The following is a 14369-nucleotide window of genomic DNA, read 5'->3' as shown; positions in this document are numbered from 1 at the left end:
GGGAAAGAGTCAAATCCAGGTTTGTGGTGGCACAGTATCGAAAATCCACCTCCTGTGGATGGAATTGATGGAGAACAGAATCTTCTGGAGAATCATCTCAGAAGTGGCTGTCATTTATTGAACTTTTTGTGATGTCACACTCCTCTCCGTGATCTCATTGGTACTCTTCCTGTGGGTGGTTCCGCCCACCCAAATCATATTGCTGATGACACTGTTCCACATCATGGGGCAAGTGTCACTGCTTATTCTTCCACTCGGTCATTTTTTTTTTTTTTCTTGTGATGGGTGTCACAGCTCCTCCTCTTCCTGCTTTTCAATGACTCTGTTTCCCTAAGGGCAGAGCTATATGTCTACTTCCTGTGACTGATGTCATAACTCCTCCTCTTATTGGTGGAGACACTGGTTTACTTCCTCTCAATGTTCTTGGTTAAAGATTTAACAGTCTGTGGGCTCAAAATAGCAGACATGAACAGGAGGAGTCCTAATAAATAAATAAACAAATAAATACATAAGTAAACAGACAGGTGACATTCTCTGTGTTAGTGTATGAGTTGAAGAGACTCACCTGCAAGAGTCAAAGCCCAAGCACTTTGTGTTTTGCTCTCTGTCAAGAAAACAAGATAATCCAAAGCAGAGTAAGACACTGAACATTCAAACTAAGGATGCACCTAATGGATACTGTAAAAAAAAATCCCATTTACTGAATGAAAATTGAATTGTTTAACTGTCAAAAAGTACTGTATAAAACAATATCTATAACACAAGTTTAAACTCAGTGAACCATATGCTGAGAAATAGCTTCCACCCAATGATGTTTTCCATGGAACAGACTGTTACAGTGCTGTTTGGTTATACTTTTTTTGTCTGGCTAAATAATATCTGAATATTTGTGGGGATTTATATGTACTTGGGGGTTTAAAAGTTTAAACTATATATATACTTATATTTATTCATTATATATGATGAATATATATATATATATATATATATTCATTATATATATAAAAGGAACAGAGAAGATTTTATTTGGTGACACGACTTGAATTTTCTGCAGGTCATTTTCCCCTGTGAACATGTGTGTTTTAAGAGTTCTTGAATGTATTTCTATATGTGTAAGATGTGACTCTAGTTGTTTCTGTGTATAGGCAGCATATATACATATCTATTATTTGGGTATGTGAGATGGTTGCAGAGAATAGGGGATGGGAGTGTGTGTATAAGCAATTGCCTTTGGTACTGGCCCCTAGAAAAAGCAAAACGGGGCTTCATTTAACCAGACAGTATGAAGACATAATCTAATGCAGTCATTCACTGTTTTATGTTTTTGTTGTTTGTCTGTTTTGTTTTGTTTTGTAATCACCAGAATGCTTGTAAAGCAACTCATTCTCCCTCACACGTAGTCAGAGCTGGTAGTCAGGTTAGCTTTAGTTTGGTTAATATTACAGACAAACTACAAACCGTATTAGCCCAGGACAGAGACTAGAAACATAGGATATATATGTTTGTGTGAAGGATACAGGAAGATGCAGCCCAGCAAAAGTCTGCTTTTTGTCCTCGATGGAATTGAGTCAGTCATAAAAGCTTGCTAAGTAGAACAAGGTGTTTGGGGTGTCAGATAAAAAGTTTATGAATATTGATTTTTTTCTTTTTCTTTCTTTTTTTTTTTAACTTTACTCCCTTGTCAACCGAAGTCTGAGTTTAAATGCAGGCGCTGTGGTCTTTGATCAGGAGACGGTAGAGTTTCGGGTAGACGACACTGGGTATGGGGTATGTATTGATGTGACCTAGATTTGAATCTCTTGACGTTATCTGAGAAGACGCTGGAAATCCTCAGACAGTAATGAGCTCTGGTTTATGTTGGCTGATCGTTGCCAGTGTCTCGTAACACGACCCTTAAACTTGGGCAATTGTTATCTACCCGACAATCATTAACGTTTAAAGTGCCCATTTCACCAACAGGGGGCGCTCACTCATAGCCTGTTCTGGATATTGATGTTGTTTGGAGATGACAGAGAAATACTTCACTGACATCAAGTGAATAACTCAAAGAGTAGGGTTTTTGAAGCACAAAGGTGTTTGAGGTGTGGGGGCCGCTGTGATGATATTGTAATGCCTTTTCTGCCCAGGTAACGAAAACTCACAAATTTAGGAACAAATTTAAGCTAAATTCTGCAGAAGGATGCAGCTCAGTTTTCAACTATGTTGTTGCTGGAATGTGGAATCTTCATTTAGAATGCCATCTGATCCATATCTGGGACTGAATTCTGATTTAAGAGACAAGCCTTCAAAATCATGGAGTCTGCAACCAGTATTCATCCAACAACCCAACTCAGCACGAACGCAAATATACATTATTATAGAGGTTACAAATTTTAGCTAGGCAAGCACATTATTCACCTTCACGTTGGAAATTCCTGTACTGTATTTTATTTGTGAGAATTTTCATTAATGATGACTCTTAACGTACTTGAACATGAGGATGAAGTTTTGAGGATGTTTAAAAGTACATTTAGCATATCAGAAACAGCGTGTGTAATTCAGAATCTGTACCCTCACCCCATACAAAGTGTTGATTTGACTGTAGGGAGCCTTGAGCACAAACGCTTGAGCTATGACACTTGCAGGACGTCCCCTGGCGTGAAAGCAAGAGAGAAAGATAGAGAGAGAGAGAGAGAGAGAGAGAGAGAGAAAAAAAACCCTCCGATTCAACTGTGCGAGACAGTCTCCTTTTGTATTCTGCCAGTGTCCTGTATATAATTATCCCTACCCTCCTTAACTGTTTCCCTCCTCCAAAAAAAACAAACAAACAAACAAAAAAAAAAAAAGATCTTGTATTTTGTTCTATAATGACAAATTTATTTATAAGGATTTTTTAAAAATCTATCTCTTTTCTCCTTTTTGTAAATGTTCATGTTAAATAAAAGTCTAAAAAGGGTTAAAAAAATATGTAAAGGGATATATTGAAAGGTAAAAGAAAAAAAAAAAACTTATTCTATGCTCCCCCTTTCCCAACCCTCTGCCCTCCTCCTCTTCCTCTCCTGGCTCTGTGCTCGAACTTTTTTGTGTTTCATTCTCTTTCTATACAGCTTCAATTATGTGCTTCAAGATGAAGAGTTCTATTTATTATGACATTAACGTTATTATTATTATAATTATTACTATTTATTAATATTACCATGGTCATCATCATTATTACCATTAATAAACTTGTCTACTTCAAACCAAACGGTGTGATCTGGTGGTTGTTATGGGAACCATGTTTGAGATTTTGGTAGTTCCACTGGGGGTTTGAATTTTTTTTTTTTCTTCTGTCGTTCACTAGACTTGTTATCTTTAAGAAAATCCTATGTGCTTTGTGCCTTTGTGTAAGCATTCACGCGTGGTTCAGGCGGCGGTTAAGATGACTACTGCTGGCAGTAAAAACTGGTAAGGAAGCAGAAAAATGACAGAGCATCTACACAGAATCATGGTATGGAATGGTACTGAACAGCTCCGGGCCATCAGGCAATACTCACAGGATGGAACAGTTTGGGAGCATTGGCAAATGAGAGACGGAGAAGGAGAGAGAACGGAGGAATTGAGCGTGCTCCCTCTCTCTCTCTCTCTCTCTCTCTCTCTCTCATTTGTCTTTCCCTATCCCCTATGGAATACAAGATGGAAAGCACCTGTCTGTCTCCACAGAAACCATTTACCTAAGGGAAGCAAACAGGTCATTGATGTGGCTCTATTCATCAGCCTCTACGTGTCACTGTATCACTGTATGTGGTTGCGCATGATAAGGGCTACTGTTTTTGTCAGGTTCAAATAGAAGAAATTCTAATCACTAAAAGAAACTGTTGAGAATATGAATAAATAAATTGCGACCTATATCGCACACAAGTACCCTTATGTTAGTACATACATTTATGACAACACATCCAATGAGCAAAATGCAGCAGCTTTAGAATAAAGCTCTCTGAGACACTAGTGAATTCATTTCTAAATTTTACCGTGATATAAACACATTTCTTTAAAGTATTCCCAATTATGAACAAATACTGAGAGATCTTTTGCTATTTAGTGTTGTCATAGCAAATCCTTTTTGAATGAATCACATTAATTTCACTTGAAAAACTGAGTGCATGTACAAAGATTTTTCATACGCATAACCTTTAAAGCAGATAATTAGTCTTTTACAATAGGTGGTAAATTATTCACTCCCAAAGGAATTATTCATACTGAGAAATGTCTTTCAAATACAGCTAAATAGACTGGCCATCATTGCACTTAACTACACTTTGTACATTGTAATTCACTGAATTTATTACTTTGAATTATGAATTACAGAGGTCAGTTTTAAGTTTTTCCTCTGTTGAGATGTTCTGCTCCTTAATGAATTAACTTGTCTTGCATCTTTTCATTTTTTTATATATACTTTTATATATATATATATAAAAGTATCACTGTCCACTATATTACAAAACACCCACCTTGGATGGGCTGACATTCACAAGTCACTTAATGAGGTATACCTACCTTATAAGTACACTGCATAAGTGTGCAATTACAGACAGAAGCACATCTGTAGCCTGGCACAATTTATCAGCCACCCTCCACCCTGTTCATCAGTGGTCAGTTTCTGACCACAGGACCACTGTTGACCAAAAATCATTTCAGCGGCAGACCACTGTCTATACGGCAGTGACACTGACATGGTAGTGGGTGTCACACTGATACAAGTGTGTCCAGCACAGCAGCATTGCTGATGTTTTTACCTGCCAGTGTCACTGCTGGGATAAGAGTGGACCACCACCCAAAAATATGCAGCCAATCGTAGTCCTGTGGTCACAAACTGACCACTGATGAAGGGCTACAGGATGGCAGATGTAGATAGATAGATAGATAGATAGATAGATAGATAGATAGATAGATAGATAGATAGATAGATAGATAGATAGATAGATAGATAGATAGATAGAGGTAAAATACTATGGTAGCAAAGAAAAATGTTAGAGAAGACAAGAAATGCCTTTCACTTTTACTGTGTGGTTTAGGTGACATCATGTGGACAAACTGTGTAATTTCTTTTGGTTGGAAAACCACCACATCCAGACATAACCAAGCAATTCAGCTTCTGTCAAAATATCCTATTAATTAAGTTCTGAAACAGGAAAAGCGATGAAAATTTTGATTTACTAGGTATATATAGGAGGACAGGATGTACTCATGTGATATGGTTTTGATTTCTGCAGTCTTGTATTGAGTTTACATGATTTTTAAATTGTTGAATGAATGATACAATTATGTAAAATTTCATGTTCAAGTCCTGCAGTCCTTAATATGCATACAGAGGTGACAGAAGGGGATTGGCACAGGTACATCAGAGGCAGTCCGAAGTTTGACACACAAATTATCAAATTGTAATGTCTGTACATACCCACTAGATGGCGTATTTTTCAATGACCAACGGGGAGTGAATAAACGTTTTGATACTAAATACTACTGACTAAATTGAGGGAAAACATTAAATCTTCTGTTTATTTGTTTGTTTGTTTGTTTGTTTGTTTTTCTTTCTTTTTTTTTAAGAGAAGCCTTTCCACTAAGTGCATTTTTTCAAACCAATAGTAAGCTGTTTTCATCAGCAACCAGCACATTTTCAAAAGTTTTCAAAGTCATATACTCATAACAATCCGTGATAGAATGGACATAGACAAGTATTCGGTGAATGGTGGAATATAGCGAGCTTACGGAAAGTGTTCATACGGGCATATCCAGTTCATGCACTCATCGGTCTTTTTGCATGAATTCCTCGTGCCCAGTTCAGTAACTGGTGAATCATCCTCATTTGTGCTTCTTGTGTAGTTGTAATATTGTCAAAGGACCTTAATTAGTGAAATCTGAAAAGCTCCTAACATGACAAACCAGTAGTATTTAATAATATTTTCTTTTCACGGATCATTACCCATTGATGAAGTATGCCGAATTTGACTTATGTTTAATTAGTTACGGTCTTCTCTTGGCTACGGCAGCTCCATTCCAAATTTTTTGTGTTGAATAGAAGGGAACATAACGTGTTGTCGAATCTGGCCTAAAGCTTGGGCTTGCTGTCAGTGATTTATAAGCACGGCCTTAAATGTGTAAGAGGCTTATGGCAGTCCCGCCAGTCGCCAACTCATCAATGCTGTGTGCATCATTCACAAAGCCCAAGTGGGTCAAAGACTGCGATTTACGAAACGATTACAGGCCACCTTTGACTCCACCCCTACGAGACACATACTAATCACCGAAACGTTCGTAAAAGCTTCTTCGCTGAGCTCACCACACGGAGCCTGTGCTGAAGATAGCGCTGTCGGCAGTTACCTGAGAGAATGCACTCTGAATACACAGAAATGCAGTGTGATATTACATTTGGATAAAACCCTTATTTGCTGATATGTGTGTTACCAAAACACACACTGGGGCTTCAGAACATCAGGTTTTTTCGGTTGCGACTGATTTTATGCACCGTGTAGTAAGAATGAACAAATATGTTCTCTTTGAAATCAGTGGGTCACTGAGTTGCTTGACACCAATCACCAGCACAGTCCGGATCAGAGGGGACACATTTTTATTCCATTCATTGTAATGGGCCTTTGCTGAAGTTCCTGTGCTAAGCAGTGCTCAGCTGCTGAAAATGTTAAATGATTAGGATCTAGTGTGGCCTACACAACTAGATTAACCGGTCATTGCGAGGGTTACAGTCTTCTTATCTTTACTGTTTGTCTTTACTGGTTTTCTTGCAAGTACAACAGAGTGAAGCAGGGATTAGCCAGTGCAGTTGTACAGAGGTCTTGTCCAGTTAGCAAATCGCCTGCTAATGCTCTGAGGGTCTCTAGCACTGAGAATGAATCTGACCGTGCCCACGTTTACCATTAATTTACCTCCAACGTCTGTCAGGGAGAACTAAACATCTTAATTCTGCACTGCTTCCCACTCATTTCCAATTAACTCCTCAAAGAAGAGAAATTAAGTAAGTTACCTTTCATGTCTTGTTTTTTTCAGAGTTTACAAACCAACAAATAAAACATTAAGACAACAGCACCACCATGTGGTCCTTAACCAACCTACAGTCTGACAGAATCACCTGCAAGAAGGTGCCATAAATCCATTTCTCCTTTCAGCTTCCTCCACATTTATCTTTACCTCACTCTAATGGGCATGTTTTCTTTAAAAACATCAAACAACAACAACAAAAAAAAACCCCACAGAATTTCATATCAATCTTTATTGTACTTAGAAATTTGCGCATCAAATTCTTTTTTTTTGTTTGCTTTAGCGTTAGCACCAGGGCAGATTGAAAGACAAGCCGAGTGCCGTGCCTCTTCCAGCAGGCCTGGTGCGTCTCTACAGAATGGGCTAGAATGGATGGTATACATAAAGTGCTTCTGTCGATGATCTTTTTTTGCAATAGAAAAAAAAGGTCAGAATAACAAAGGGTGGGTGGACAAAAATGCCATGGCTCACATCGAGAAAGTGAAGGAGAGGGGAGATTCGTTTTAAAAAAAAAAACAACAAACAAACAAACGAGAAAAAAAAACAAAATTAAAAGAAGAAAAAGAAAAAAAAAAAAAAAAAAAAAAAAAAAAGAGTGTTCCTTTGAGATTGTTTCAACCCAGGATGAGGCTGGACTTGCCACCAGGGGGGTTTCTCCGGCCAGAGGAGGCGGCACCGGGCACCGAAGGGGCAGAAGGCTGTGGCACCTCCTCCTTTTGTTCGGAGGTCTCCTCCTCTGCCTCGAAGTGTTCTGTTAATACAAAAACAAACAAGACGCCGCGCCAGTCAAGAGCAAGACATTTTGTGAAATACTTATGATGTTGATAGGGTTTCCACAGAGAAACGACCCAAGTAGTTCAGTGAATCAGTGAATATTCATGGAACAACAATTAGACAAACTGACTCAGGCAAATCCGCCAAGTCGTGATTCAAAGACAAAGACAAAAAACAAAAAAAATGAAAATGAAACATCTAAAGGGAATATGATAAATTTGGGTTTTGTATACTAACAGTAACTTAAACCAGTACAAAAAGATGCCTGCCAAAATCTGATTTAAGCCTTGAGATCAACTCCAAAGATTTGACAACTGAATGGGGGCCAGTAAGCCCAATAGATGCCAGAATTCTGTATGAATCAAACACACGTGGGCACAAGACTTACAGTCTCCCACAAGGACTATTTGCTCTTGGCTCTCTGAACAGCTTCAGCTAAAAGGCGCACTAACCGCCCGGTTTCAGATGCGGTGGATTAAGTCATTATAACAGGCATAAATAAAATAATCCATCATAAAGAGAGTCAGTCAGGTGAGTGGCTGAATCCAGAGCCACGGTAAAACAGAAGGAAGATATGAGACTAAGGACTGTCATTCTCAATAATACATTGGTAATCCTGCTGTGACAGAACGCTAATGGGAAAGGCAGGCAAATAACATGGGGCGGAAAAGCCATATAGACGTAGAGGTATGGCGTATGTTTCACTCTTGTCTAAAGGAAGTGAGGGATGGAGGAATTCTTCAGCTTAATGCAGTCCTCTAAAAAGCATTCATTAGTGTCATTCTTCTCCTAATGCTTGTCATGCTCTGTGGTTTACTGACAGGGCCAAGAGAGCGCAAGGGGAGAAAAGAGAGAGAGAGAGAGAGAGAGAGAGAGAGAGAGAGAGAGAGAGAGAGAGAAAGAAAGAGAGAGAGAGGAAAGACAGATTTTTACCTGGTAAAATCTAGACGTCTCTAATCCCTATATTCAGACAATTACATAATCGAGAAAACTTGTGATTTATATTCTCTACCAAAGAGGCCAACCAAAATGGTCTCTCTGGTAGAGAACGCATTTTACTTCGGCCACAAATCACTCCAGAATTGCTTTTAAGGTTATTTCAGTGTGTGACTGCACTGTGATTTTGGCCTACTTGAATCCACACATTAAGAATTCCGTGAAATGCTTTGGTTGGACGTACGTACAGACAATAAAGAGATTCAGCAAAATATCTCACCTTCTGCTTGCTCATAGTTTTCCTCCTGCAAAAACAAAACACGAGTTTATGGCTCTGCTCCACACAGTACAAAATGAAATTAAAAAAAAAAAAACACACACATAGCAATGGCAGACATGGCTCTACTTATAAAGGAGCCTTTGACACTCCACATGGAGCTGGTTGACAGAAGTCATGTTTAGCACACATTTTCAAGGCTGGGCTCAGTGGTAAGCACAGCTGTTGAGATTACAGGCCAATCCTCCAGCTGGGCGACTTACTTTCAGAGGTTGAAACAGACTGAGTTAGCTTTAGCTACTTTAGCTCCTGCATACTCACCAGAGTGGTGGCCTGGACAGGGGCGGAGCTGTTCTGAATGAGTGGCGGCTGGTGGCACCGCCTCAGAGGAGCAGAATGCTCTCCACACAGGACTCCGCTGGCTTCTCCTCCTGCAACGACAGACAACACAGTGAATGAATCCAGTCTAATGGGACACATCTTTTTTCTTTTCTTTTTTCTTCTTCTTTTTTTTTTTTTTTTGTTTTAGTCTGTTTTAACAATCAACCCTGCCAGCATACTTTAGAGGAAGGAAAACACTGAGACACATTTTCCAGAGTTTGGATTTTCTTTTCTTTTTTTTTTTTTTGATGTGACTGCGTGGCACAGAGGAGAAAAAAATCCTTCGGATAGAGGTTAAATATGTAGCGAAACAAAATTCTAGTCATCAAATCTGATGTGATCCTCAAAGACTAGCCTCTGCAGAGGAAGGTGGATGCACTCCAAACAAGAAGCTAGCGTGCAAAATGCCAATTCACAGCAGTCTGCGCACACACACAGACACACAGACACACACACACACAAAACACTGATCCGACAGAGGATCAGACAGCGTTTAGCTGACAAGCATATTTACCCTACAAGCCAGTAGTTTTTTGCAGGAATGCTCCAAAACAAGTCTAAAATGTATGACCATATTGGGAATCTAGGTAAGACGTGTTTAAACAAAAGACCCTTTTAAAATGTGGTAGGGCTGGATAATGAAGTTGACTGAAGCACTATTGTGGAGAGTCATTGTCCCTGAACAGTCCCTCCCTCTTTGGCTGAATATGGCAAAGAGAGAGACTGTCAGTTCTCTTCTGTCTGCAGTGTATTACAGTCTCTGTTAAAACTGTATAAGCTGTCGATTTGCCATACCATCATCAATCTACGCCTTGATCTTAACCACCGGGGGAATCAGAGATACACATCAAAGTACTGCAGCCATTCCAGCTGTCACAAACAAAACAACCACAGAACAGACCTCTTGCTGTAATGGTGGATCAGTCTTCCTGTGGTTTAGGGTAAGGAACCTGAAGGACAACCACAAAAGTTTCATTGTAAGTCTATGAGGGCTGTTACTTCACCTGCCAAAAAAAGGACTTTGCTCAAAAGGGTGAGACAAAGCAGCACATGTTTCAGCAACAAGAACTTTATACGTAACAGCCGATTCTGTAAGCGCAGATTAACAGCCTGTTCCAGACTGGGTCCAATTATGGTAAAACCCAATGTGACCACCTCTCATTATCAAGCGGAACAGCAGGGGCAGTGTCCTTTACCTTATGGGACTACCACAGACCTCTACAGCCAACACAGGAAATGACACTCTGAGCGACCGCCCACGATCTGCCACTTAATCACAGAATGCATACTTTATCATACAAAAAATGACTCTCTTTCACCACAATTTACTAACCATACATACAACTTCAACACACGCGATGTCTCAAAGCAAATTCTTCTAGGATCAGGGCTTATAATGGACTAGTTACCTGTGACAAGCAACAAGAGGGCCAATCTAACCAGTAACTTCCTGTAGAATAGCTACAGAGTTGTACGGATATACAGTACATCTTGTTGGATACTAGACTGAGGAGGAATGTCTTACTTTGTCTTATGATGTCATTTCATGCCTCACTGTTTACTTATTTTCACAAACCAGTGGTCAGTGAGGTTATTTGATGACCTCAATCCATATTTATTTACAAAAAGCACTGAGATTACAAGTACAGCGTTTGCTGGAAGAAAAACAGTTGCAAGACCTTTTAAAGGAAAGTACATTTATACAAGCACTCCTCGTGAAGGTGCCTCAGTCTGAGAAAGCATCTAAGGTTCAAGCCCTAGTGTTGCATTCATTCATTTTTTTCCACACCACAAATTTTTATGCCACACAATGAAAGAATTAATGCAAAGGACACAATACAAAATCAACCTGAACATCAACAACAACTGTTCAAATAAAAACAGACAATGTCAGTAATAGTATCAAATATTTACACTTAACAAAAGAATCAGCTCTTTTTCGCTGTAGCCAAAAGATGACAAAACTTGACAGTAAATTAGTTCAAAATATCCTGCCTAGACAAAGATTCTGCATTGGACAATCAAATTTTAAGACAGCTCTTACTGTTCTGATTAATAGCACCCTCTCAAACAGAGAGAGAGAGAGAGAGAGAGAGAGAGAGAGAGAGAGAGAGAGAGAGAGAGAGAGAGAGAGAGGGGAGAGACTGGGATGTGAATAATGTAGTTACCTGGTGGATTGTTCCTTCGATGGGCATGGGGGTCCTCAGGTTCAGCAAAGATGCTGGAGGCCATCTTGTTTTTACGAACCGGCTTCCCCTCATCTGTTCCAAATGATATATTCGAGGCTCCCCCAGGGGGTCGTAGCACCCTGTCAAAACCAGCAGTGACTTTTGGTCAGTATCTATTTTACACTCACTATCCAAACCCTATTATCCAGCGTTCAGTTCAGCACTATAATGTACTGCCTCCTTTTATCAGCCGGGGTCAAAGAATCCAGAGCCATGTCAGAATGATTAGTGATCACGCTGAAATCCAGGCCACACAACACACACAACAGATGACCGGCTGCAGTCACAAAGCCTAGCATTATCTTCCCAGCATTAACAGGGTTAAGGTAAGACGGGAGGGTCTTCGTTCTCTAAACCCTTGTCAGACAGACGCAGTTTCCATCTAGAGCTGACTGGGTGCCGACCTCGTCTGCTTGCTAACTGTCGAACGGCAATTGGAGATTCAGTTGTTGGATGGTTTTCATTCCGTAGTTAATACACTGAATCAGACCGCACGGGAAATGGCTGTCGGTATTCTATTGAAAGCTTTACAGGAAGACATATCTCCCTGATTAAATACTCTTTGCTTGTGGACAGAGATGGTTGTTTGTAAGGAAACTACTAGACCTCTACCACCCCTCCCTTTCATGCCTTGCAGAAACGCTAGATCGGCCAGCTGACACCCGGCAGCTGTCCGACACAAACATTGATTCAGTATTCAACTATCCCCTTCCTTTATAAAGCCATTCAAGGATCTAACACAAAATGGGGCGGAACTGGTAAACAAAACCGATACATGGTCAGAACAGAACATAGTCGTATGCGTCTGGTAATCATTATGCTTAGCTGGACGAAGCTAACCTCCAGATAGAGATGAGCTCACGGTTTTCCACACTAGCTGCTAGCAGAAGTGGGCTATTTTCAAGACCCCACCCAACTATGAAACGGCAAATATTTTCAATGAAACGAGAGACAAGCTGTTGAAAAGTGGAATGGCATGACGTACCACGTTCCAGTCATGTCCTGAGGAAATGTTTTTGCTGAATGCATCTTTACATTTGACCGACTGGTCAAAAGACTGGTGTGTGGGACCAGATTACAAACAGTACTCCCGAATTAGTCCACCAAAAGGCTAAATGGATAACCGATATGTGGCATCAGCTTTGCAACAATTAAACACCTTATGCCTTTGCATTTCATTTTACAATTTGATTCCCAGTGATTCTGAAAAAACACGAGACTATCATGAGGCATATCAACGTGTTGCTCCACTAATCTAGGTTAACGTTTTACCTCTTGTCTGAGATGGGAAGGCAGCAAAAATCGCGGTCTAAACACAATTTAACTAGACATGTGGATTAAAACAAGTCTCTGTCGAAAAACTGCACTTTTATTTGAAGCAGTAATCTTGCCATGGAGGCAGGCCCGCCTTCAAAAGTGCATCAGTGGTAAAGTTATCGTCGATGCTCGATATCTAGAGTTGCAGATCCAAAACTGGAGTTTCGGTACAGACAAGGAAGTCCAGAAATCGGTTGGATGAAATTCAGCGGACCGAGTCACAGTTCTGGAATCCTTATAAGGACAATGGATAGTTATTTGGGCCTCGCAACCACGCTAGTTAGTATGTCGGATGAAATTAGATAATTTTCCGCCGTTGTTCAAAACCAAAATATCGAAATGAAAGGCAGTTGATAAGATCGATCATGTCGATGAGCCGATCATTTAAACAAACAAAAACAAACAAATAAAAAAAAATCTGAGAAAAATGAACACAGTAAGTTGTGCGAAAAATCTTTTCAACGAATGGAGATGAAAAGCACTCTGACGTGATCTCTCTGAGTTTTTTTCAAGAACAAACTTAATGCCAACTTAATACGAAAAAATGATCTAAGAGTACTATGGATTCGGCCGCATTTAACCGAGCTAATACGATGACAATAAGGCAATCATGTTTGCTGTCGGGCATGACACACAGCTATCTGAATGTGGGAAGGGTGGATACGGTCTGAGCTCTAGACAGTGAGGTAGCTTGCTTGCTAGCGGTTACAACAGACAGTTCTCCCATCATGCGAATAAATAACAATAATTGTACTATTAAATGAACGATTGTACGTATTTCTAATTATTTTCATCAGAGTGTGGTTAATCTATATAGTTAACAAAGTCAGCATCAGCAGCTTAGCTAGCAACCCAGTCATCGGTGCTGGATTCCATTTTTTCTTTTGTTTGTTAAAGCGTTTAAAAGATGCATTTACCTGGAACTATTTTTTGCGCTAGGGTCCAGCCCCTGAAAAGTGGTCGTCGTCGTCATTTTGTCAACGAAATTTGGCTTCTATGCTGCTCTAAAAATCTCTAAAGTAGCTAATAAACTGTCTGACAAATTCTTTATTCCCTCTGTCCGCATGGACTCCGCCCGACTCTAGATGAATTGACATCTGAGCGCTGTACGGTTTCTCCAAGTTTACTCCAGCCCACAAATCACAGCCCACAAAGGTTCTACATTTTCTGATTGGTCAAATGCTAGCACATGTTGTCTTTCATTGGAGCCTTTCAATGTCAACCACACTATTACTCTCATCAACCGAGGACTCCCCACCTCCTTTAAGTGGGGCAGTTAACGGTATCACAGTAGTATCTTCTTAAATGCCATATTCGAACAAAGTAGTTGGCTGAATATTTTGAAGCCCGGTTCTTATGTCAATCAGCTTATTCTGAACATTAGCTTATATTATAGGCTTTAAGCGACTGATTTTTGGTCCGGCATCTGCCACTGAGAATCTGTA

General features: G+C 39.9%; 1 protein-coding gene across 1 annotated transcript; it reads right to left on the bottom strand.

Annotated features, from left to right (window-relative positions):
• Positions 1–7621: 7621 nt before the first annotated feature.
• On the bottom strand, positions 7622–13907 carry jpt1b (Jupiter microtubule associated homolog 1b). The gene is made up of 5 exons (XM_030790032.1): positions 13842–13907; positions 11548–11687; positions 9320–9429; positions 9002–9026; positions 7622–7762 (listed from the first exon to the last, which is right to left on the bottom strand). Exons 1-5 carry the CDS (start codon positions 13895–13897, stop codon positions 7626–7628), a joined length of 468 nt encoding a protein of 155 aa, XP_030645892.1. The 5' UTR covers positions 13898–13907; the 3' UTR covers positions 7622–7625.
• Positions 13908–14369: the final 462 nt, after the last annotated feature.

This window comes from Chanos chanos, chromosome 13, assembly GCF_902362185.1.
Source record: "Chanos chanos chromosome 13, fChaCha1.1, whole genome shotgun sequence".
In the NCBI taxonomy this organism is placed as follows: Eukaryota; Metazoa; Chordata; class Actinopteri; order Gonorynchiformes; family Chanidae; genus Chanos; species Chanos chanos.
Note: the sequence above shows the minus strand (reverse complement) of the source record. Positions and strands in the feature narration are given on the sequence as shown.